Here is a 24,597-nt window from a genome sequence, read left to right on the forward strand (position 1 = left end):
GGTAGGTATTAACAAATGACAATATTTAAATGCATTCATTTAACACAAATATATAGAAAAAGAAATAAAACTTACGAATCAGAACTTATTGAACAGTTAAATAATTCGCCGGTAATATTTATTTTACTTATATACATATATATTAATATATACATTCAATTATTTCAGTTTTTAGTTAAATATCGTTTTGAATAAAATAAACGCATCGAACTGATCAACCTCAGAATGGTTCTATCGATATATCGATACAGGTCTATCCGATGCAAGCGTGGATTTTACCTCCTTCTGTAGAGAAGCCATTTTTATTTGCATCGTGTATAGTACATTGGAATTTACTACGATTGTCGCATTATAAAATGCCGCGAAAGAAGTCAGAGGATTTTTACAGAACCCATGGATTTACCGCCAATTTGGATAATGGCAAATACTCGGCCACTTGTCACTTTTGCGACAAAGTACTACAAAATACGGCGCTATCCCGCCTATCGTTACACAGGTAACCATACAAACATACACTAAACATTGTGTTTACATACGTCGAGTAATTCTAATTAAATTGTAGGCAAACCTGCGATGCCCGGCGAGGTAGAACTGCTGTAATGTACACCTCTGCGGACGAGAAAGATCAGGATGAGGCTCCCAGGATAAAGGTAATTCGATACCCATTATGCCGATGCATACATATATGTATTGCAGAAGATTGCCATCAACAAATACACTCTAAATAAAATCCCAAAGATACTTTCCACATTATAATGTAATTTGACACACATTCAGTTCGAACTTTCTCCAAAAACTTTAATGCCTAATGATTATACTTCTAAATTACAAAACCATATCTTCTACATATGTAAATCAAAATGAGGAACACCAATGCTTACACTTTAAAATATCTTTACTGTGCAGATCCAAAAGATTTCGGGCGACGATGATGGCGGCTTGGGCAATGCCAACGAAGGCAAGGAGATCATTGTTAAGGTACGCAGTTGGGAAATCTGAACTAGACATAAAGTAATTACATTATATTTATATTCCATTTCAGATTCAACAAATTCTGGACGATGCGGAAGAGGCTGAGACGCCCAAAGAGCAGCCCAGAGCGAAAAGACAGATTCGCAAACGGAAACTGACCAAAACTGAAGAGTCTGGAGAGCAAAATATTGAATTTGAAATTTCCAACGTCGAGATTAAGAATCCCGAATACGCCGAATACATGGACGAAAGCAAAGAAGTAAATATTCTCATTTTGTAAAGTATTGATATTTTAACACTTATATTGCAGCATTACATATTGCAGCACAACCCAGATGACATGGCCAACGGATCGGCCACGATCATCGAGGCCAGGCCCAGGAATGGTTTAGCTGCATTGCGAGCGGAAAAGGCGCGAGCGGAGATCAGTCAGTTCCAGAGTAAGACGAAGTTCCTCAAAACGGAAACGGACAATCTGAAAGTGGAGCGCACACTGACTATGCTTAAGATTCAGAAGCTTCGATTGGAAATCGACGCCCTACGCGATTAAAGTTTACATTAACTATAAATAACTTTGAAATGTCCGCATGCTGACCCCTTGTATGTTCAAAGTGTAAATGTATGTCTTGAATTTAGCATAGATTTTTTACATTCAAGTTTGTAAAGGTGAATATAAAATACATTATTTTAAGCCTGACTACTAAATATTTCTATAAAATAATCGTTAATGCTTTGCTTTGATGACAATGTTTGACAAATTAAATATTTTTTAAAAAAGAATGATAACATAAAAATACATAAATTTCAAAACTAGAAATACTAGTCCAATCAAATGTATCGACTCTTCGACAACCCTAACGATAACCCACTCGATTACTGCCCAGAGCAACCCTGCTCATCACATGATAGTCAGGGAGATATCGGGGAGGAGAAAAGGTTTTTCTGTGCAGTCGTTCGTCATATGATTAAAAGTCCAGCGGAAAACTGAAAATGTTGAGGGTTTTCGTGATTTTCTCGCTGTTTATAGCAGCCAGTAAGTAGATCTGCCATCAATAATCAAGATAAATGCCTATGCAGCAAGTGGAAAGCGGCTACAAAGTGGATATTCTGTACTCATCGATTCCCGTTTTGTGGGGGTTGTGACACCTAGAACTCGGGACTCCAATGAGCTCCCCACATGCATGCGCAGAATCTTGGACAAAGGAGATGAAAATGAGGGATTCTACAATACTTATGGACTATTTCCATCTATTTTGCAGTCAATGCCTCTGGCGAATTCACCGTGCTGAACCGCCCCAAGGCAATCAGTTTCAAGGGCAACGATGCACTGGAAAGCCACTACGTGGGTGATGTGCTCTACGCTTCCCTGGGCAACGCCGTCAGCGGTGACACCAACTGGAATGGCCTGACCATCAACGATCCCTTCAACCTGGCCAAGGGCGTTATTGTGGTGCATGTCCAGGGCACTGGTCACGTGACCACCGCCGGCAACGTCAAGACCTACGAGCTGACGGGTTCCGGAACGGACGCTTCTCTGAACGCCCTGGCCGCCGAGCTAGAGGCAGCCAACGAGCCCGTCTGCGATATTAACTTTGAGCAGTTCGACGATGGCGTAAGTGGTGTCTTAAAGGCGAAGAGCTTATTGGCCAAATCTTTTTAGGTGGCAGAGCACATGATCTCAAAAGTTGTGTTTAAAAAGTTAATTTGTCTTGTCTGATGTGCCATGAAAATCTATAACCTTTCCCACTACTTCCCAATAATTATAAAACCTAAATCTTTAATATGTTTTATAGTAACTAAACTTCATAAAGTAATTAATCACATGTTATATAGAGTGAATCATAATACTTAACAATGATTACAATGACAATGCGTTACCCCTTTTGCATCTGTAGAAGAGATCTTTAATTAAACGCGTATTTCTTATAGGTTCAAGCCTGGAAGTCGTGCTTCGGTGACTTCGAGACCCCTGCTGCCAAGCCCACCAAGCACCTGAATCCCTCTCTGCATACCGCTGACAAGCAGTTCCTGCAGGAGGTTGGATTCATCAACAGTGCCGCCGATCATCTGGCTGAGATGGCCAAGCCCTCGAATGTCCTGTTGTTGCGCGTTTCCGTCGATGGAGTGGCCAAGGCTCATGGCGAGAAGTCCGTGGCCGTGGAGGAGGCCAACAAGCTGCTGTCGGCCGCTATCAGCCGTCTGCTTGCTGCCTCCCAGAAATCCAGCGACTCGGTGCTGTTTGTGCAGACCACGGAGAAGGACGTGGCAGCATCGCGTGCCAAGCGTGATACCATTGCCGCTTCCACCACCAATCCCTACAACCTGGCTGTGTACTACGGTAGCGACTACCCGGTGATCTTCAACATCATCCTGTGGTTCATGGTCGTCTTTGGACTGTCACTGCTGGCCATCTGCTATGCCATCGCTGCCATGGATCCCGGCAGGGACTCCATTATCTACCGCATGACCTCCACTCGCATCAAGAAGGACAACTAAGCGCAGAAGGAGTCGAGAGGAGCAGGAGGAGCGAGAGGAGCTTGCGTTACGCTTTGTTATTTCGTCCCCCTTTTAAGTTGAAATAGGCCAACTTCTACTTCAATCCAACAGCGGATAAATTGTGTGCTTGTGTGTGTGCGGACAGCTGTCGCAGTAGTTGGTTTTATTATCTATAAATAAGTATTAACAAACTTATCAGTTTTCGATGCAGTTGCGGCAGAGCAACAATTCCATAGCAATTTGTTACATTTTCCTGTTTTGTTGTACTTTTTAGGTTTATATATATACGAATATGCACAACATACTCGCCAAGTCAGTCAGTTCTTCAAACGATTCATCATATGTAAATTATCAAAATGTGAAGTGTTGAAAAGTAAAGTTAAATATATATAGCCTAAAAAGACAAGGTTCTCGATGGTTTTGTAATCTAGGTGTTGGGGCAAATAATAATGGAAATCATACGTGTGATTCTTGATAATTTTATTCAATTATTGCACTTATAAAATGGTTAACATGTTAGACTTATACAAAGTTAAAGCTATTTCCTTTTTTAAAATCATAAAATTGAGCGAAAATCTATTGATCTTAATTTTTAAAGGATCATGGAATGACTTTGGCAAATTGCGCATAGAACCTAACAAGTTTCAAGTTGATTATTTAAATGAATTCCCTTAGATATTTGTAAATTCAAGTTACGCGCCCCAGTGATCGTTGCCATTGTCATAGGGAGAACTACTGCCGCCGCTCCAGGCACAGCACCCACTGCCATTTTGACCCACGGAGCTCTCCCGCAGCATCGCCTGCAGGTGATTGATGTAGTTGATGGCAATCCTGCAGAAGCAAATACCAAATAAATATTTTATTTAGCTAGATAGTAGTAGATACTTCCACTTACCTCAGGCTCTCAATTTTGGAGTACTTTTTCCCATTGGGCTTGGATATGGGCAGCTTGGAGCGGAGTAAATCAAAGGCTCGATTCATGTCCCGCATCCTGGTTCGTTCCCGATCGCAGGCGGTGCGTCTGTAGTCCTTCTCCATTTGCAGCGCCTTCTCCCGCCAGGCAGGATTGTGCTCCTTGGCGATGTCCACCTCAGTGCTATTGGCGATACTACCGCCGCCATAGCTCATATACATGGGTGGTGGCACCAGCTCACTGGGTTTGTTGCACTCCAGGCCCACTGGCGATCCGGAGGCCACCTGGCCAGCATGCCACATCGACACTGGCTGCGGGATCACGCTATAAGTGGGTGGCAACAGACCCATATTGTGTGCCTCCTTCTCGTAGCCACCCATCAAGGTGGGTGAGTAGCTGTGCGGCGGATGAGTTGGCGCATATGCCAGCAAGCCGGCTCCATCCGCGGTCAGGGTGTAGTTGAGACTAACTGCCGAGCAACTGCTCGATTGCGGAGCACCCAGTTCGAGGAGAACGGGCTGTTCCGCTGATTCCGCCTCGCCCTCGGAACCACCGCTCAAATAGGGTCCACCCGTGGAGGCTGGCACCGGCACCAGAACCGTCGGTGGATCACCCGGTGCGCCGGCCGTGGAGCTCAGCAGTTGATCCGTCATCGCTTAAGCCGCTTTTCGAATGACCGATCGAGAGTTCTTGCCGGACTGCAGCAGGTTTACCTGGACTCTGTTTGGTTCTTTTTACTCGTACTTTTTTTGTTTTGCTTACTTTCGGTGCATTAGAGAAGCCTGCCAATCGTGATGAATGGCTCACCATCGATCCATCGATTCGAGACGTGACTACTCATCCGGGGTTGATGAGAGCCACATCTCGTCTAGTTTAAGGGGCCACCGCTTCTTCTACTTATTGTACGTGTGTCAACAGGTGATCTATAGGGGACCAACTTGTCGTCGAGGGTCCTTTTGTCCCAGCAATCGTCGGGCAAACAAAGCGGCTTAATTTCTTCGCTATTGTGCGATCGATTCGACTCCGACGGCCGCTGATGGAGATCGAGGCGCGTGTGGCAGGCTGGAGTTGCGTCCGACTTATGTCGGATCGCACTCTGGGATCAGCGATCGACGATCGACGATCGTCAGCCACAACTTCAGTTTGAGTTTTTCTTTTTGATCGCTATGTACAAACACCCACACTGGAGCTCAGCCCATATGTAAGCGTGTATTTTCGACGCATGTAAACACAAGTGTTTTGACTTAATTAAAAAAAAATTCACACATATCCATATACCCAGTTATGCATATAGGTTCCTCTACATGAAGGTAAGAAAATAAAACCTGGGCAATCTAGCTTTGAAGCTCGCCCAATTCTAATTTTTAACTAATTCGGCTGCCCTCCAGTCAATGAAAAACAGTGATCGCCAACTAAGTGCTCTTATAATCCTTTTAAAAAGCGGATAAAGGTTTGATCTTATGTATTCGATACTTATTTTTATTATTGTTGTAATTCTCTTTGTTTTGAAAATTAAAAAATACGTTTTATTTGTCTCGCCATATATTATTATAATGTTAATAAGAGTTTGTTTGCCTGGGGATTAAATTTTAAATGATTAACTGCTCAAGCACTTTAATGTATACTAGCGCTTTCTTTAGTTAATAGTTAATAACTAAGAAATTGGTTTGTTCTTCCGAAAATTCGGAATTCCCAATAATATAAACCGCAAAGGCGAAAAAAGAAGAAAATCTACTGATAGCCCGCGAAATTCAATTCATGTGCAAGTTCTCGGATTACCAGAAAAACGCACACAACTACAAGTGCGAAAATTACTTACATTTTTGCGAAGTCGAGAGTTATTTTGCTAGCTGGCTTACCAGAGAGGCACCTTTGCCCGGAATCGGAAATGAATATGAGCAGAGTATAGTTCTCCGTAGAGAAACCTAGGGGGAGTCGCTTTGTTTCTCTCCTTGGCTGAACGTTTCGGGTTTCCAGGAAAATGTATAGACCAGCCAGTTAACAACTTCCCAAATGTGGGTCACTGTGGTGGCAGCAATTGCAAATCGAAGCCGTTTATTGTTTTCTGCTTTATAAAAATAAACACGCAGTGTAAAAAATAAAATAAATAGCGGGTACAACGATGCATTAAGTGGGCGCCTGCCGGACTCAAAGCCAAGGCATAGATCAATTCTGTATAGGTATTTACATAGGAGTGCCTTAGTCGGTCTTAGTTCGGTGCTGAACTAATCTCGCTTAGTTCGATTTAAGCTAATTTCGTATAAACTGGTTGTAAGAATCGATGTCAAGCAAATGCAGGTACCTCATCTCTGCTGGCGTTCTAACTTCCGAACTGAAGGGGTCGCAGTTCGAAGTACTTGTCCAGCACTTCGTCCGTAATGAGCTTGCGGGCTGCCTGGTGCTGTTCCACAATGGGCGTGAGAGTCTAAGGAGTTAGTTAAAGCCCATTAAGTACAATGTTTTTGAGATGATTGCATCATTACTGCACTTACCTCAACTGCCAGCTTCTTGATCTCGCCCGTGAGCATTTCGCCTTTGCTGTAAGCCACTCTCACCTCCTCCAACTTGGCATCGTCCTCGAGGAAGAACTTCAGCAGCTGATAGGACACATCAACCTCCGGCACTCCGCCCAGCTTACGATGCTCCTCGACAGTTACGCGTCCTCCGGAGAAGGCGTACTTGTTGATCTTGTTCTTAATCTGCTTGGGCGTGTCCGTCAGGTAAACAGCCGAGTTCTGGTCGCTAGCCGACATCTTCGTCTTGGCGCCCTGCAGCGCCGGGAAGAACGTTGAATGCATGAGCGCGCATTTGGGATATCCAAGACGTGGAGCCACATCGCGGGTCATGCGGAAATAAGGGTCCTGATCGATGGCGCACGGGATGAGGCAGTGCACCTTCTTGTTGCCAAAGATGAAGGGGAAGGTGCTGGAAATGGCGGGAGCTGCTTGGGCGGCCGGGAAGCCAATCTTGCCAATGATGTCCGAATCCCCGAAGCCAAAGATGCCCTTCACCTGGTTGAAGGTAACGCACTTCTGGATGCGAATGATGTTCTGGTACATGGCAGGGCATTTTCTGTAAGCCACGAATATATATTAATGTCACGCATTGTACAGGTAAATGTATTACAATTTACTCACCCGACGAATTCCAGGTTGTTGAAAATGAAAGTCTTATTGACATCGAATCCCATGGCCACAATATCCTTGGCGTTTTCACGTCCAAGCTTGATGGCATCCTCCACTTTCAGATCCTTCCACAAGGTCTTCTCGTCATCGGTCAATTGAATAACCAGCGGCACATCGAAGGTCTCCTGCAGCCACTTGGTCATGATGAAGGGCACCAGGTGGCCCACGTGAAGGGATCCGGAACTGGGACCACGACCCGTGTACAAATAGAAGGCTTTGCCCTGTTCGCGCAGTGTGAGAATCGTATGCAGATCCCGGTGCGAGAAGAACATGCCCCTTCTGATGAAGTGGTGGGCGGGCTTCCCCGTGATTTTCTCGAAACGCGCGATCAGCTCCTCATCGATTTTGCTGGAGCCAAAGCGTTCTGCAACGTGTCAACATAATGAGATAACACTTAGTTGATTAACTAGATTAATTAGGTACTTTGTGAAGGTCTTACTTATTAGCTTATCATAGTCGACACCCGCATCATTGCTGCTGGCCACATTCCACGGATCCACAACATCTTCAGTGGGTGCAGTGGCTCCCTCCTGTGCCTGGGCATCCGTGCCCGTTTCCACCGGCTCTGCGTCCGGTTTTCCATTCAGCGTCAACGCCTCCACGCCCTCCACAATCGTCTCCTTTGTGTCCGCCATTTCGTCAGTCTGAGTTTCAAGGATTTAACTGATAATTTAATACTGGCCAGTGAAATTGGGCCCTTCACATGTGAAATGAGGCGCTTATTAGTGTCCCAATCATCGATTACACCATCGATTATTTTTCGATCGCTTGTTGATGGTAATTGTTGTGCTCAATTTCAAAACTTAAGTTATTTAATCTTTTTTGATATAAAAATATTTCACTTATACTTTCTCCAATTTTGTTTAATTAATATATACAGAATGATTTTGTTTTGTTTCATATTGTTATTTCATATATTCTTATGTACATATTTAATTTAAAACAATTACGCATACCTTAAGAATATTTTTAATTTTTTAGAAAAAGTTTAAATTGACCTAAGATAAAAATAATATCTTATGATTATTGTTAAAAACATCGAAACCGAGAAATATCGATGGTTCGCCAATTTGCTGTTGAGTGACAACTCTGATAAATCAGCTGTTGCACTGCAAACTGTGAATGAAAAATGCAAGCGGATTAGGCGAATGATTTTCGATTAAAATAAGGAACTAAGAACGCAGACAACATGCCTATCATGTACAATACGGGGGAGTGGTTCAAGGTGCGGCCGGACTACTACAGGTGGGTAATCCCCAATCCACACGTTCCATACAAACCAACTGAAGGATACGCCCACCAATCCCATTTACAGAAAAGTGGAACTGGCTACGCCCGATTGGCCGCTAGACCTGGACCTGGAGTATATGTGGGTGGAAGTGGCTCCCTATGGAGGTCCAATGGCGGTCACTCGGGATCCCACCAAATTGGTGCCGGTTAAGGGTACCGCGAGACCGATGATTCGCATCTTTGACACTACCGGCAGAGAAATGGGTCACATATTGGTAAGTTATCAGAAAATAAGAAATATAAGCTAATCGCTTTAAATCGTTGCAGTGGAACCATGGCAAACTAGTTGCGATGGGCTGGTCAGACATGGAGGAGCTTATCTGCATCCAGGAGAACGCCACCGTATTTGTGTACGACATGTTTGGCCGGGAAAAGGAGTCCTACAGCATCGGCGATGAGGCCAGTGTCACAAAGATTGTGGAGGCCAAGGTGTTTCAGTCTGCAGCTGGCACAGGAGTAGCTGTAATGACCACATCCGGTCGGGTTTTCCTCAAACAGAACAGCAGCAAGACTGAAAGAAAGCTGCCTGATATTCCCAGTAAGAAAATGATTATCAATTTGAATTCCAAAAGGCTATAATCTTGTTGCTCAACAGATTCCAGCATCAACTGTTCCTGCTGGGAGATTGTAACCGAGGGACGCAACAGCTACTGTCTGCTGGGAAGAGATCGTGAGGTCATTAAGCTGTTTCCAGGCGAAACTGTGGGAACTATTACCGCCAATCTCTTTGAGAAGCCGCACGAGCGTATCATAAAGATATCTGTGTCGTACAACCATCAGCACCTGGCCCTGTATACCAATACCGGTCTTCTTTGGCTGGGCAGCGTAGACATGCGGCAAAAGTATTGTGAATTCGACACCGGACGAAAAGATATGCCCCTGCAAATGGAGTGGATTATGAATGCTGACAACAGCGAGGCGGATGCGGTGGTCATTTCATATCCATCTTACCTCTTAATAGTAAATCGCAACGCTGATCGCAGTGACTTTCCCTACGATCCGGTGATGTTCCTTGTGGCTGAAATGGATGGCGTTCGCATAATCACCCAGAGTTCGCATGAGATGATTCAGCGCCTGCCCAAATGCGTTGAGAACATATTTGCAGTGAACAGTCAGGAACCGGCTAGCTATCTCTTTGAGGCGCAGAAAAAGTTTGAGGAGAAATCCTATAAGGCGGATGAGTATCTCAGCATGTGCCGGGAAAAGATCGATCTGGCAGTGTCCGAATGTATTGAGGCGGCCTCATATGAGTTTTGTCCGGAAACTCAAAAGAGCTTGCTTAGGGTAAGTTAGTAATGGATTTCTTAAATTTATATTTTATTTATAACCAATGCATTTGTTTTTAGACGGCCTACTATGGAAAAGGCTTTATTCGAAACCACAATCCCGATGAATATATTCGAATTATGCGAATACTGAGGGTTCTCAACACTTTGCGGCATGAGCGAATTGCCATGCCCATTACCTTCAAACAGTAAGCATCATTCAACTGTTTTTAATGATTGGTTTTATCAGAGCATTTATTTCAGGTTCTCGCATCTTAATACCGAGGTGATACTCAGTCGTTTGGTGTTTCGCAAACACTATGCCATTGCGATACAAGTGGCCAAGCATTTGAACCTGCCCGAGTCCTGGATCTTGGAACACTGGGCGTACCATAAAGTGATAAATGATCCCAGTAAGTTCTTTTCCTTTTATCTTTTGAACTGATGGACAAGGATTTTTATATTTTAAGATGACACTGAAGTTGCACGTAAGATAACTGAAAAGTTTAAGAATCCATCGGTCGAGGGTATTTCGTTCTGTAATATTGCGTCAAAGGCGCATCAAGCTGGACGAGATGACCTGGCCATCAAGCTGCTAGAGCTTGAGTCTCGTGCCTCGCTTCACGTACCACTTCTTCTGAAGATGCGCAAGTTTGATCGAGCGGTGGGCAGTGCCACACAGTCCGGCGATACAGAGTTGATCACCCAAGTGCTCTTGGAGATGAAAATGCACATGATGCTGTCCAATTTGCATGTAAGTATTTAGCGTCATCTTGCACTGATTGAGTTAGACATATTGATTATCAATTCTAGATGACCATTAGAGACCATCCACTGGCGCTAAACATATACAAGAAGATAATGCGGGAATCCAACAGAGCTGGACTATATGGGATTTACAACACCGAGGACGACCAAAAGGCAATCGCTGAGTATCACTTCCAGAATGCCATTGAAACGGAAGGATTGGAGTCGAATCTTTCGATGATTGGAAACGCCTATGCCCAGGGACGTTGTACGTTGGAAGCAGACCTTTGTGCGGATACCAGCCGATTGATCAAGCTGCAAAAGACTCTAAGCATGAAGTACAATGCCAGCTTAAATGGATTGTCAATACATGACACCATACACGAATTGCTGCTGATCGGCGAACTGAAGGAGGCAGAGCGAATCAGAAGCGATTTTAAAGTGCCCGAGCGGCGGTTCTGGTGGCTGCGAATCCTCACGCTTTCTAGTCAACACAAGTGGGACGAGTTGGAGAAGTTAGCCAAAAGTAAAAAGAGCCCTGTTGGCTATGATCCCTTTGTCGAGGTCTGCTTAAAACAGGACAATACAGTTGAAGCGCGAAAGTATATACCAAGGTGTCGGGACAATCGCCGCATCATCTGGTACATGCGTGCAAAGTGAGTCACCTTTTATAATGCATTATTCCCTTAACTGTAGCACAACTTTCTTTTCGATAGCTTATTTCACGAAGCCATTGATTCCGCCTTCGAGCAGCGGGATGTGCACAGTCTCTTTGAACTGCAAAAGAATCAGGCGATCGTTAACAATGGCACACTGCTGAGCAAAGTTTGCGATTGCATAGCCGTGCTGGAGGGAAAGTAGCCGAAACATTCCTATTCATAAACCATTATTTATGTCTACGAATAACACTCAATAAGTTTATTCGTTATTGTCAATCAAGACCTGCGCTTGATAAAAGTAATTATGCTTATAATAAATATAAATATAAAATTTGTATATAAAATCCAACAAATTAAATTATGCTTTAAGCTGATCATTTATTATGTTAAGAACATAGTTTCTGTGAAGCAAAAAAATGGGAAGATATATGTTAACTTAGCTTGTTGCCTTTTCCTCACCTCCGAGCTGAAGACATAAAGTTCACCGTCCTTATTTCCCAAAGGGCACATCCCTCTGCCATCCTGTCACACTGTCCCACTAAAAACCAGCCACTGAGCTGAGGCCAGTAACTATAAACCCAGTTAACGCACACACAATTTGGTGTTGTCCTTTGCATAAGTTACTCGGCTTGGACCCCCCTCCCACCCGCAATTTGTAGACAATTTTGTTATACGGACCATAAACGCGAATTCCCGATGCTCGACGCCTGTGTAAATAAAATTTATAATCAGTGCCACATTCATGGCACCAAGGAAGCCAAGGAAAAAGTGTACTTTTGTGACGACACTCGTCTTCTTTTTTCTCGTTTTTTTTTTTTCGTTTTGGCAGGATAGCCGGGCGAACGCAAAATGGCAAATGTTGACGCCTTTATTGGGTTCAAAATGTGAATTGCGTCATGGTGAAAAGGGGGAAGGAACAGGAACAGGCACATTTGGGCCTGCCGGGCTGTAAGTAGTTGACATGGCCCCTAAACACGTTTGCCAGCCGCAAAAGAATGGCTAAATGGGAGGCTGGCTGGGGAAGCCATGCTGGCAACACGAAATTCCAATTAGTCTTCATTTTAAGCAAATTTAACGCACACTCCCTTTTTATACGTATTTTTTTTTTGTTCACCCGGCCAATTTTCAAAGCGCCAACCACATTCCACCTACCCACTCGTTCTGTTGTCCTGGTAGGCCACTATTTATGTGTGCGATTCGATGTTCGATTCGCTGTAAGCCGAATTTATTTGCAATTTTCGGCCGTTGTTTAAAAACGCATCTGCTGACAGCCGAAAACCATTGATTTTTTTTTGGCTGCGGTTTTCGGGCTTTACTGCGACATTTCCCTCCTGGCAGCAGATGCGTTTTTGGTTGCTAAATGTCACTCCGAAGTGACAGACTAAAAGTATATTGCATTTTAAAATGCCAACCTACATTTTCCACCAGGGGATTATGCTCAAACTAATATTTTATGGATGCGGAAGTGGGGGCTGGCTAGCTGACTGGCTGGCATAATTGAAACACCCAAAAACATATCAATTTCGCGTCGATAGCCTTCAGCAAAGAACAAATATTACAACACTTTGAATTGAATGCCAACAAGCCAACAAACTGCAAACTGTTTACCCACTATATTGTGTATTTGCAGTGTCAGCGAACGGCACCGATATTATATAGTCCATTTCGTGTTATTGATGTACACAACGCGCGCTTTTTATTTCATTGCATTTTTATATTTTTAATAAACTCGCAAAAGCGACAGAAATTACAAGCGTTGTCAGGCCGAACTTCTGGCACCAAGCCAAAAAATTCCGAGGCAGACCAAAAAAAAGAGAAAAGAAAAAACCAAATGAAATAAAACCAAAATATAATCTAAAGGGAGGACCAACAGGACCAAATGAAAGCCGGCCAGCGAAATATGGCGACTGCAGTGGCGGACGACGGGCTTTGCCTCAATTTATGTGTCGGCACAATGACCGCGACCCGCAGGACACTTTAAGAATATTATAAAGGAATAAATCAAGGCATCTTGCCCTGCACCGGACAACGGACACCGTAGGAGGAGCAAGAGGATGAGGAGGCTGTGGTCACGCCTAAGACCTCCGCCTCCGCCTCCAGCTCCTCCTCCATCTCCTCCTCTCCGGTGCCTGTGCATTATTAATGCCCCATAAGCCCAACCATGTCCAAACTTTCTCCTCACTTTCTCTCCCTCACTCGTCCATGTACATATATAGTTTTCCCCACCGACACTTCCTTTTTGACCGTCTCAAGGCCAACACATTTTGGGAGCTTTTGTTTTCTCTGCCTGCTTAAGACCCCCGAAAAATATGTCAGCCCGGCGGGAGCAACAATTTATCATACCCCGGATCCGAAACGCAGCCGAGATTGCTTGTCCAGGTTCTGGGTGCCGTCATGCAGCTTTTCCTTCTGGTCAGTGGCTCATCATCGGTGGCGCAAAGCCCAACGGCTGGAGCTGTCAAACACAAGTGTTGGCCCAATGTTTGGATTAGCATATAACAAGCGAAGCGCACACTGCATATCTCCATGTATCTGGGCAATATCCTGGATGTGAGTGTGTGTGTATGTGTGTGTGTGTCCTCGCAGGACGTCAGCTGGGACCTCGTTTCCACTCGGTGTTTGTGTTTACGAAAGTATTTCTATCATTCGATGTCGTTCCATATTAAACAGATGTCGGCACACCTATTATGGCCGACCATCCATGGCATATGCAAAAAGTTATGCCATTTTTGCCATTTTTTCGTTCAGGTATCACACGAAATGATTTGTTTACGTGCGGGAACAAAAATACAAAAATACGAATATACGCATTTTTATTGCCGCCGATATTGCTTGTGCTATTTGCACGAATCCATTCACCAGATGCGATTGCATTATTTATATTTAAATTGATGCATTGCGGTGTCAAGGGAATCGAAGCAATAACATTGCCACCTTTAAGCTGAGAAAACCACATAACAAAAAATATACCTACAACCAATGTAAGCTGTAAACTGCAGCTTCAATTCGAAAGTCACTTCAGATTGAGCTGACATGAGTGCTACATTCGTCCTACATTCATTCTATGTATTTTTGTGAATAACCCTTTGGCGACCCAAAATGCGGGCTGGTCCAAAGGATTCAAGATCCTGCTGTTGGACGACTGCATCCAATGAACCAGCACGTGGTCGTTATCCCTTATCCATGCTGGCCCTAAGCGCCATGAGTATTTTCGTATGCTCTTATTTATATGCAAAAGGAATATTTGCCCATTTTCAGTTGCCTGCAATACTTTTTGCCCATTTCCGGTCATCCTCACATTTTGGCCAGCCCCTCCGTTCCTGACAAGGACACAAACTGGGCCTGCGACTGAGGTACAGCAGGTACCTGTTCCTGGCTGCACCTCCTTCGCCACTTGATCCTCCCAATGGTATTGGTCTGGATCTGGGCTCAAAGCGAGAGCCGTTAGTTATTCGCTTTAGGCCGCTCTGCGGCTGGCCAACTACCACCCACAAGGGCGACACATTTTTGGCCATTGCTACTTGGTTGAGCTGAATTTATGCCGTCGACCATGCCAAAATTGTTATTAATAGCCGATGCGATACATCCTTTATTTTTTCCTGGCCAGAAGGCTGGCTTGCACCTTTCACATTTGGGCGTATAAATTTTGATTGCCGACCATAAAGGCAAAGAAATGGCTTGTGGACCAGATCAGGCGGCACTTTTGGACAGGTTGGTCCAACAGCTGAAAATATTTAAATGCTTAATACCTAAATATTTAAGAGGTCATGCATATTTTAAAAGCGCCAAAATTGAAATTGAAATATCCACTTACCTTTTCTGGTAAGACGCCTTAAGCACTTGTAAATGGAGAGAACAACTTTCAATGCAGCTTTGGCAACTTTGTGAATGACTGAATCACCCAACAATTTGAAACAGCAATTCAAAGTTCAAGTGTCGCATTAACCTGAAGTACTGGCAAGTCAAAGTATATACAAACAGGATATATACATATATATATATATATGTTCAAGACAATGGGAATCAATGAAAGGGAAACAAATTGTGTGCAGGAGGACAAGCAAATACGAGTGGCAGCCAAAAGACAACCGGAGCATAATGTGCCATAAGGGAAAAGGACGAGGCATCCCACAAGGAGCAGCAAACAGGAGGCAAATGGCTAAAAAGACAAAGCCACGTCAACCTCAAGCAACAAGGATTGTTCTTCAATTCCAGACGAAGGAAAAAATACGAATTACCACTTGAATTATTTACGCTGGAATAATTCATGGAAGATTTTTTTCGTCATTTACCACGAACTCGGGTTTTGGGTTGAGTTGGCGCCACTTTCACCGAGAATTCATGTTTGCTTAACTGACTGCGCAAAAAGTTAAACAAAAGCCACACGAGCCTAGGAAAAACGCTCGTATTTATTTGACAAATCTTTTTTTTAATTCCTAGCAGATCTTTAATTATTAAATTAGAAAAAAAGACATTAGGCAAGCGGACTTATGGTCATTTCTGCAGCATTGGCACAAGCTTTCTAATTCCCAAATTCTTAACGTTCACATATTTATTTCACAGAGTCGGCTTAGTAACTGATCTCATCGAGGAGCTTGATTATAGTGTTCTCTCTAGTTAATACTGCCTTTGCTGCCAGTCAATTGCTTTTTTTTATCCAGGTGAAGTCCATGAAGGAATCTTGAAAAAAGGTTATTTTCTGACAACAATGTGCTGCGTGGCATGTGAAGTGATAGTTTGCTCTGCGGCGCGGAAATAAAACCAATACGCCGTATAGGCCAATGTGCTGGTAGTAGGCCATGTTTTGTTCGCATTGCACCGTGTGCTAACATTATATGGGGCCTTTTGTTACCTCGACGCCAATGTCCTTGCCACCGAAAGGCTGCTCCAGCTGCCAGCAATCGCCCATGATCATTATGGCTATGGACATAATCATCATGATTTTGATATACGGACCACAATGCAGTGGTCTTTTCGGTGGCTCCATTTAGTAGCACCGTCTAAACAAAGCGACCGGCAGCATATTATCCTGATCCTGTGCACAGAGGTGTGAAATTCAATTTCGACAATTCCAAGCAGCCATTGTTCCCCTTTCACTGCCACTGCCATTGCCACTGCCACTACTAGTGCCACTTTCACTCTTACTTTCACCATGCTATACCATACCATACTATACCATACCATGCCATATCGTACAGCATTTCCCATTGTCGGGCTGTCCGTTTTCATTATTAAGGCCATTTGCTGGTCCTGGTGACTTTTGCCCTGGGCCCGTCTACCAACTGACAGATTGCCGGTTGGAACGGCAACGGTTTGAACCTCGGACACAAATTAAATTCCAGTCTGGGGAAAAAGCAGAATAATAGAAACGAAATCAAATAATTGAATTGTGTGCGGCTAGTTGGTAGCTTAAAAATTCATTACAGACACATGGACATCGAAGCGAGCGACTCTCAATCTCGGAATCGAACTCAATCGCCATGCCAATGCAAATGGAGTGGAGAAGGCGATGTCCTGGCCCTTGCGCAATAAATTTCGAATGAAATCAGTCGATAACATAAATTATAAAATTAGTTTGCCAATGTGTCTGGCTCTGAAAACTCTGAGAACTGAGAGCTGAGCTCTCGTCTCGCAGACAGCAAATAAATTCCGAACTAAATTTGACAACGACCGAAAATTTGGTCAGTTCGTTCAGCTTCTTTGGCTGTCCCCTCGATGGGCCAATGGCAAATTGATTTGCCTCGACTCGGTGGCATTCGATAAATTGAATTTACGCCGATTTGGTGAATTATTGCAAAGGCTTTTGCTGTAGAAACTTGAGTCACTTACATTGCAATCACTTAAGGAGTTTACTCAAAGCTCGTTTTTCAGTTAAATGTGTAGTCTAGCATTTTAACTTATTTTCCGTACGCCCAAATATATTTCATCCTCAAGATACTATACACGTCAGAAGGAAACACCAAGCTGTGCCTTTAAAAATCCTTGCAAAAAGTGCCCCCAGATGATTTTAAAACCGAAACAGTGTCATTCTGGCTTTGTGCAGATTTTGGGCTAACAAAAAAGATGACAGACGCCGCAGATGTCGAGTCACGTTCTCGTCATTTATTATTTTAGTTTTATATTATCCCAGGGAATATAAAACGAGGCATGATATGTGTCCACAGCTGAGGAGTGAGTCGGGTAAATATGAGCCTAGTTACGTGGCTGATGTTTTAGCCCAAAGTTGGCAGCTTAAAGCCAGTTTAAAATGCTTACGAAATATTATAACAAAAGTTCTCTCTCACTACAGCGTTGTAAATTATTTTATTACCCTACTTTCGCCTGGATTAGTTTTAATTGGCGAAAACATTTGTAATGACTTCATAAAACACGATAGTCGACTAATTTGATTGCATTTTGCAATTAAACTTGCCCCAAAATGCGAGCACAACCCCATTTCGGTGTTGGCCAAACTCGTTCGTGGACCCAGTCCTTTGCCTAATTAAACGAAATTGTTTCTTCAACTTTTGTTGCGGGGTGCCAAATAAATAGATTATGTTTTAATTAAAAAATTACGCAAATGCACGACGTCACTCGCAGTCGAAATTAAAGTACTTCTGGCGCGTTTTTCTCGTTTCCTGCGGTGAGACTTAAATGGCTTTCACCATTTTACCCGGAAAATTCTCAAGCAGCCTGGCTAATTACACAAAACAGCCATAAACACACGCGTGGCAGGATTACCCTCTTAAAGGTAATGATGACGACTTTCGGCCCCAACGAGTTGGAAAATAGACGTGAATCAGGCTTGCCAAGCAAAAAGCGCTGGAAAAGCGAAGCGAAAAATCAAGAAAATATTTGCCTACCCCACCGGCCACTTGGCCCTCTGGGTCCATCTGGCCAACATGTGTGTGTGTGTGTGTATTTGACGCTCCTCACGCACCAAAAAAAAAAAGAAACACGTATATGTATTTATATATATATGTATGTTGTATGGCAGAGCAAAAAACAGGCCATGAAGAATAAGCCGCATTCGCTTTGATGTCGAGGCTGTGGCCCAAAAACGGCGCTCACACGGATTGCATTCAAGGGATTTTGCCAAGACTTTAAGTCTTTAAAAGGTAAGTTCTAAAAATATACTTACCAGCTTGAGCACTTAAAGAACCCAAACAGGATCAAAGGATTTCTTGCTTAAAAATACTTTAAGTAAAATACTTGCGAATTAACTTCTTCAGCTACTAAAGAAAAATATGTGCAATTAGTTAGCTGTGTAATCACACGACAGGCTTATCTAATTGAAACAAGCTCCAATGTCCTAATCACCTGTCTTCATTTTACAGCGAGGGCTAATCGTGGGGTTTCTGTTAAGCGGAGAAATTAATTGTAACCCATTTAGACAGGGCTAATGATTTTCCCTCACTTTTGTACCATTTGTGTGGTCAATGTTGGGTAATTAATTGAAGTCAACCATGCCAGAGGGAACTCGGAGGAGATGCCATGGCATACCAAGGACCATTCCTCATATTTCCCATTGTTGGCCATGTGGCATGGCTAGCAGGAGAAGGCGAAGGAATACCGGATGACAGGCATGGAAAGATCTCCACTGCTCTGTTTGCCTTTGCATCCAATTTTGAGCAATTTGTCTCCGGCAAAATTCCTGGGGCACCACAACGCTGGCATTTTGCTGTTGACTCGAGTGAACCAACAATGTCAGTGCGCCATGTAAATATTTGGCCAGCATTTTTTGTCTATTTTGCCAGATAATGGCGTCGAATTAACTAGGAAAGCAGCGATCAGTAGGCCAGCTTTTCTCTGTCAACTACGAAGATGATGGAAAAGTTCAACTTGTATATACGAGTATACAAAAAAAAGCGACGTGTATCATTCCATTCCCAACATGCAAATTGAATTTTTGGTGAACAAAACGTCGAACTAATACAATTTATTTGTGTTTTGTTTGTCGCCTACGGCGTCTTTCGAAAGGAATGCCGAACACACTGCAGTGCACTGGGATGTGGCGATAACGTTTGTCTTCCATTAGCAATACAAACAGCGACATGGTAAAAACACACGACCCATCCATCTACTATTTCGCTTCGGTGAGCAGGATAATAAGCTTTTCAATAAACTGTAGCATACTTTTTTGGGCTTTGCATTTGTCACATGCAAAACAGCAAGCGAAACCCAGTGCGATTTATGCAAAGTGGAATACACGGCAGCTACACAGCGCCAACAAATATGATAAATTCAAATTGAAAATCGAATGCCATCCACTCAAAGTTGTTTACCCCGGCTCATCGAATATGCTGATTTGTAACATCGCGATGTTTGACTGTTTGCTCGTTTCACGTTATTTCCATTTTATTTATTTTTTTACTCTGTTTTTGGCATTTGCTGGGGAAAACACACGGCCGGCGGAACAATGGCAAACATTTTGCATTGTTTATTGAATTAGTATCGATGAAGTGTCTGAATTTATACGAGCTCTAAAGCGCTTTGTTGTGCAAGTTAGCAGACGGATGACTATTGAATAAGTAAAACGGATATACGTAGCTAAAATCCAGCACAAAAGGTATAGATTATTTATAATTAACTAAATATTTAAAGTGACGGTGAGTGGAAAAGTTTCCATATGTATTTTCACTTTACTAAATATCAATAAAGTAAATAAAATAAACCCATATCTTGATAAATCTACTCTTTATATGATCTTATGTTTAATTGTTTATATTTTACATGTAAGATTGTTAGTGGTAAGTTCTGTTTAATTGGTGTCCTCTGTTGGCACTTGTGGCACCATTACATTTTTTATCCGTCATGCTAAGCAGTTTGTGGCAAACGCTTGGTAGCTTCTGGTCTACTGGCTCTTTTTGCCACTCCATGGGTTTCACAACGTGCAACAACCAGACAACCAGACAAAAAATACATCATGCATGCGCAAGCATATGGGTAACTGAAACTGCAAGAGTTGTTATGCAATTATTGCTGGCTGTGGGGCTAACCGGTTGGCTCTTAAAGTAGTTACACAAAACGGGCAATAAGAGAATAAAAAAGACGTGAATTTATTTTATTTTGGTAGTTCGAGTTGGGTCGTTATTCTTTTTATGCGGCCATCGCTCTGCTGTGTGTGTCGTGTTACATGTGTTTACATGTCCTTAAACCTGCTCGCTTACAAAATAATGCAGCTCCTGCTGTGTTTACGTCAATGGCAGCAGCCACAGCACCTTGTTTTCTTCTCGCCATGTCCTTCGGCGACTTTGACTGACTCAGTGTGCTCAGAACCACCCACCAAAAACCCATTCCCATTTATGGCCCAGACTGAAATTGAGGGTCTCAAGGCTCTGTAAATTGTAAGCGATACTGGGTATGAGTGTGCGGCTATCCTTTGTTACTTTCACGGGAATTTCACATATATATTCAGCTTTACTTACCTATGCTCGCCTCCTATCGACCCACTAACTAGCTGCAACTGAGATTTGGGTCGTTAAAATATTTGAAATATTTGCAAACGTATAAATTTAGCTTATGTCCTCGCCTTTCACAGTTAACATGCCATTTCGCTTTGCACATTTCAGCCAAACACATTAATTAGTTTCGGAAAATAAACACGAGGGGGCAACATGCCGAGCTTTACAATTCTTTGACTCTAATTTGTTATGGGAATGTTAATTTGGCCGAAAAACTTGTTCTTGAAGTGCATTTGATTTACAATGGAAACTTTTGTGAGAAGCAGTAGGCCAAGACCAAGTTAACTTGGCCAATTGTTTGAACTAAAAGCCGCAGTGGACTGCCCTGCAGAAATTTTCTGGAAATTTGTGCAAAGAGTTTGTGCTTTTGTGTGAAATTAATTAAAGTCAAATTATAAAGGGGAAGTTGCTTGGCTAAATTATGTAGCGAAAAAGTGCAAATGCTAGTCAATTAGTTTAGTCGCTTATTGATTTTCCCAATATAGTGAGAAATTGCCTTGCTCCTTCATTTCTACTACGAACGTTGATCCCTAATCTGAATTCGGAGAAAGTGCAAATCTAAGCCAATAAATTTGGGATTCCGAGCAATTCAACATTCCGGAGCACCTCAATTTGGCTCCTAAGTATGAGCTATTTTTCTCGACAAGAACAGATAGCTACGAGTATGTACCTTCATGTGATGCATGATTATGGCCGCTTTATTTGCATACAGCAAGGATGTTGCATTCAAGTGAGACACACACACTCACGTTTGTACAACGAGGTGCAACATTTGCTCTCACGTGCACGAAGGATCCCTTTAAAATCCTGCCTCGAGCGGCAGCAGCAAACGAGAAAGGAAGAAATAAGAAGGCGAAGCGCAGTTTAAAGCGGTAAATAAACAAAAATCTGTGACACGAAATGAGCTCGTTGCTTTTGCTGTTGCTCTCTAAAGGATATCGTCGTTGCCTGTGCATGTGCATATGTATGTGTGAGCCTTTAGTGCGATTGCTGTGCCAGGACATTCCAGCCAGCTTGTGCAGGAAATGCATTAAAAGCGTGTCGCCCCCAAAGAGCAGTTCGCTTAAAAAGTGTGAGCGCAAGTGTGTCATAGATGTGGCTTACTTATCATGAGGACGTGGGTGTTTTTTTTTTTTTTTTTTTTGTATCGCTTTACGGTAGGAAAATTAAAATCTTCTAAAGATACCACCTACCATCAGTAGGTGGCATGCACGATTCATAACCCCTGGTGGGATTATGCCTACGTACTAAAACAAAAACCTCCGTATGCTCCTCAGTCCTATAAGCGCTCACCGGAACTGCCAGTCAAGGTAAGACTTCGATGAGCAGGATGTGAAGCCAGGTCGCTCTCCCTTCCTGATGTATTGGCCATGTAGCGCTCCTCCTTTTCACCCTTTAGTCGCCTTTTACGACAAGCCGGTAACGCTGAGGTAGTATTCTTATCCCGCCACCTCACAGGAACACACCTTCTGTGTTTTAATTGCCAGCTCTGTTGGCCGTCTCGTCGGCACGGACTCGTTTCATCATGTTTATGATGATGCGGTGTCCCAGCTCCCAATTATTTGCATTCGCCGTCATCGCCGAGATCAATCCATTTGGACTCAGCGGGTCTCCAGTCAACGCTTTCAACTGTTCCCTCTCCGCCGAAAACCTAGAACAGTGCATTAGCACATGTTCCGCGGTTTCCACCGCATCATTGCAGTATAGGCATTGGGCTGAGTCTACATGGCGGAAACGATGTAGGTAGGCCCGGAAGCAGCCATGGTCCGTGAGGAATTGGGACATGTGGTAGTCCAAGGTTTTGTGGCTGCACTGCGTCCATGCGTCTATCTCCGGGATGAGTTGGTAGGTCCACCTTCCCCGTTGCGACATTTGCCATCTCGTCTGCCACTCTCCAACCACCCGTTCGTAAGCCTCGTCCCGTGTAGCACCATTGCTGATGAGAACAAGAGCCTTGATCTCCAGATCGGCTGGTGGCATGCCTGCCAGAACTAATGCCGCATCCTGGGATATCGTTCTGAAGCCTCTTATTAGCCTAAGGGCCATCGACCTTAACACCATCCGCGCTCCATTTAGGTATGAGCCTTTCTTTGTGGCGTCACTCCAAATTGGCGCAGCGTATAGAAGCGTTGCCTTTGCTACTGTTACCAATAGCCTCCTGGCTGGGTCTCGGGGGCCTCCCACGTTGGGCATAAGTCGGGATAAGGCTGCCGATGTGATGGCTGCCTTCCTGCTAGCGTATTTAGCATGATCCTTGAAAGATAGCCTGTGGTCTATGAGGACTCCGAGGTACTTCAAGGACTCAGCTGAAGACACCTGGGTACCGCTGACTGAGACTTGCATGCTCTCCACCTTTTTCCTGCTGCTTAGTAAGACAGCTTCAGTTTTATGTGCCGCTATTGCTAGTCCAGCTTTCTCAAACCAGTCGATGGCCGCTCTGATTGTTGCGTTGCACTTCTCCTGGGTTTCCGTGATCGTTTTGGCGACTGCAGTTATAGCCACGTCATCTGCGAAACAGTGCAGCTGAGCTCCTGGCGGCTTCCTGATTGCCAGTATACCATCGTACATGATGTTCCACAGGATCGGTCCAAGTACAGATCCTTGTGGAACACCAGCCGAGACTCGGTAACTTTTCGGTCCAATTTCCGTATCGTACCAGAGGATACGATTTCTGAAATAGCTGCCTACGGCGATCCTGAGGTACTCCGGGATACCCATCGTGTACATAGCATCGAGGATTAAAGGCCATTTTGCCGTGTTAAATGCGTTTTTAACGTCCAGCGTGACAATCGCACAGTATTCTTTTCTGCCACCTAGCCATCTGTCGCCCTCGAGCGCGTTCTTGGCAATGTTTCTCACTGCCGTGAGTGCGTGGAGGGTACTCTTTCCCTTTCGAAAGCCATATTGGTGGCTGCTTAGACCGTTTGTGCTCTCGGTTACCGCCTCTATTCGGGCATATAGGATGCGCTCAAATAGCTTTCCTACTATGTCCAGGAGGCATAGTGGGCGGTAGCTGACTGCAGCTTGTGCTGAACCTTTCCCTTTAGGCAAAAGTACCAGCTTCTGGCTTTTCCACCTTGCTGGAAAGACTCCGTCCAGGAGGCACTGCTGAAAGGTGTCCCTGAAGATGTCCGGTCTAGACAACGCTACTTGTTTGACGACTACTCCCGGAATGCCATCAGGTCCAGGGGCTTTGTTAGCCTTGATGCGCCTTGCTGCCTCCACAACCTCGTGTGCAGTGATGCTCGGGAAGTCGGAGAATGGAGCTGCAGCTAATGGCTGCCATCTGGTCGACTGCAAAGGGAATAGCTCCGCAACGATGTTGGCCAGGACATCAGGGTCCGAAGGGGGGACATCTCTCTTCCGCAGTTTGTTGCTTACCAACTTATAGGCCAGACCCCAGGTGTCGTCGTCTACGCTATCCAGCAGATTCTTGTAGGCCTGTGCCTTGGCCGCCGAGATTCCGTGCTTGAACGCGGTTCGCTTGGCTTTAAAAGCTTCCAGAAGCTCCGTTTGATGAGGGCTACCTCTGGCTCGTTGTGCGGAGGGAGGTCCGGAGTCCAGGGTGTAAAGTCTTTGGTGCGTATTTGGGTCTGGTCCACAAATCATCCTGGTGCAACGAGGCGT

The 24,597-nt window shown here is 44.0% G+C and overlaps 5 protein-coding genes across 6 annotated transcripts; 3 read left to right on the forward strand and 2 right to left on the reverse strand.

The window, feature by feature from the left end:
* The first annotated feature begins 269 nt into the window (after window positions 1–269).
* Window positions 270–1,690, forward strand: LOC120451419. Of its 2 annotated transcripts, none has more exons than XM_039635090.1 (5): window positions 270–496; window positions 563–650; window positions 907–978; window positions 1,043–1,231; window positions 1,298–1,690. In XM_039635090.1, exons 1-5 carry the CDS (start codon window positions 357–359, stop codon window positions 1,520–1,522), a joined length of 714 nt encoding a protein of 237 aa, XP_039491024.1. In that variant the 5' UTR covers window positions 270–356; the 3' UTR covers window positions 1,523–1,690. The 2 variants fall into 2 exon arrangements, with proteins under 2 accessions (XP_039491024.1, XP_039491023.1); XM_039635089.1 differs by having other exon boundaries at window positions 273–496; window positions 1,283–1,690.
* Window positions 1,691–1,845: 155 nt separating this feature from the next.
* LOC120451418 (ATPase H(+)-transporting accessory protein 2) lies at window positions 1,846–3,874 on the forward strand. Its single transcript, XM_039635088.2, has 3 exons — window positions 1,846–2,005; window positions 2,232–2,584; window positions 2,902–3,874. The coding sequence occupies exons 1-3, from the start codon at window positions 1,963–1,965 to the stop codon at window positions 3,466–3,468; spliced, it is 963 nt and encodes a 320-aa protein (XP_039491022.1). The 5' UTR covers window positions 1,846–1,962; the 3' UTR covers window positions 3,469–3,874.
* Window positions 3,736–5,501, reverse strand: LOC120451420. Its single transcript, XM_039635092.2, has 2 exons — window positions 4,364–5,501; window positions 3,736–4,299 (listed from the first exon to the last, which is right to left on the reverse strand). Exons 1-2 carry the CDS (start codon window positions 5,032–5,034, stop codon window positions 4,161–4,163), a joined length of 810 nt encoding a protein of 269 aa, XP_039491026.1. The 5' UTR covers window positions 5,035–5,501; the 3' UTR covers window positions 3,736–4,160.
* An 894-nt stretch (window positions 5,502–6,395) lies between these two features.
* Window positions 6,396–8,305, reverse strand: LOC120451417 (tryptophan--tRNA ligase, cytoplasmic). Its single transcript, XM_039635087.2, has 4 exons — window positions 8,006–8,305; window positions 7,519–7,930; window positions 6,874–7,453; window positions 6,396–6,806 (listed from the first exon to the last, which is right to left on the reverse strand). The coding sequence occupies exons 1-4, from the start codon at window positions 8,199–8,201 to the stop codon at window positions 6,702–6,704; spliced, it is 1,293 nt and encodes a 430-aa protein (XP_039491021.1). The 5' UTR covers window positions 8,202–8,305; the 3' UTR covers window positions 6,396–6,701.
* A 354-nt stretch (window positions 8,306–8,659) lies between these two features.
* On the forward strand, window positions 8,660–11,843 carry LOC120453040 (vacuolar protein sorting-associated protein 16 homolog). The gene is made up of 9 exons (XM_039637560.2): window positions 8,660–8,811; window positions 8,882–9,071; window positions 9,124–9,394; window positions 9,452–10,140; window positions 10,203–10,330; window positions 10,386–10,534; window positions 10,592–10,875; window positions 10,935–11,524; window positions 11,585–11,843. Exons 1-9 carry the CDS (start codon window positions 8,756–8,758, stop codon window positions 11,727–11,729), a joined length of 2,502 nt encoding a protein of 833 aa, XP_039493494.1. The 5' UTR covers window positions 8,660–8,755; the 3' UTR covers window positions 11,730–11,843.
* The last annotated feature ends 12,754 nt before the right edge of the window (window positions 11,844–24,597 follow it).

The sequence above is a fragment of the Drosophila santomea genome, chromosome 3R (assembly GCF_016746245.2).
Source record: "Drosophila santomea strain STO CAGO 1482 chromosome 3R, Prin_Dsan_1.1, whole genome shotgun sequence".
NCBI lineage: Eukaryota > Metazoa > Arthropoda > Insecta > Diptera > Drosophilidae > Drosophila > Drosophila santomea.

Coding starts and splice junctions, on each gene's coding strand:
- LOC120451419 (XM_039635089.1), top strand. CDS start 357: ATGCCGCGAAAGAAGTCAGAGGATTTTTACAGAACCCATGGATTTACC. Junction 497..562: donor TCCCGCCTATCGTTACACAG/GTAACCATACAA, acceptor ATTAAATTGTAG/GCAAACCTGCGATGCCCGGC. Junction 979..1,042: donor GCAAGGAGATCATTGTTAAG/GTACGCAGTTGG, acceptor ATTCCATTTCAG/ATTCAACAAATTCTGGACGA.
- LOC120451418 (XM_039635088.2), top strand. CDS start 1,963: ATGTTGAGGGTTTTCGTGATTTTCTCGCTGTTTATAGCAGCCA. Junction 2,006..2,231: donor CTCGCTGTTTATAGCAGCCA/GTAAGTAGATCT, acceptor TCTATTTTGCAG/TCAATGCCTCTGGCGAATTC. Junction 2,585..2,901: donor TTGAGCAGTTCGACGATGGC/GTAAGTGGTGTC, acceptor TATTTCTTATAG/GTTCAAGCCTGGAAGTCGTG.
- LOC120451420 (XM_039635092.2), bottom strand. CDS start 5,034: ATGACGGATCAACTGCTGAGCTCCACGGCCGGCGCACCGGGTGATCCA. Junction 4,300..4,363: donor TCCAAAATTGAGAGCCTGAG/GTAAGTGGAAGT, acceptor TTGCTTCTGCAG/GATTGCCATCAACTACATCA.
- LOC120451417 (XM_039635087.2), bottom strand. CDS start 8,201: ATGGCGGACACAAAGGAGACGATTGTGGAGGGCGTGGAGGCGTTGACG. Junction 7,454..7,518: donor AACAACCTGGAATTCGTCGG/GTGAGTAAATTG, acceptor CGTGGCTTACAG/AAAATGCCCTGCCATGTACC. Junction 6,807..6,873: donor TCAAGAAGCTGGCAGTTGAG/GTAAGTGCAGTA, acceptor CTAACTCCTTAG/ACTCTCACGCCCATTGTGGA.
- LOC120453040 (XM_039637560.2), top strand. CDS start 8,756: ATGCCTATCATGTACAATACGGGGGAGTGGTTCAAGGTGCGGCCGGAC. Junction 10,331..10,385: donor ATGCCCATTACCTTCAAACA/GTAAGCATCATT, acceptor CATTTATTTCAG/GTTCTCGCATCTTAATACCG. Junction 11,525..11,584: donor ATCTGGTACATGCGTGCAAA/GTGAGTCACCTT, acceptor TCTTTTCGATAG/CTTATTTCACGAAGCCATTG.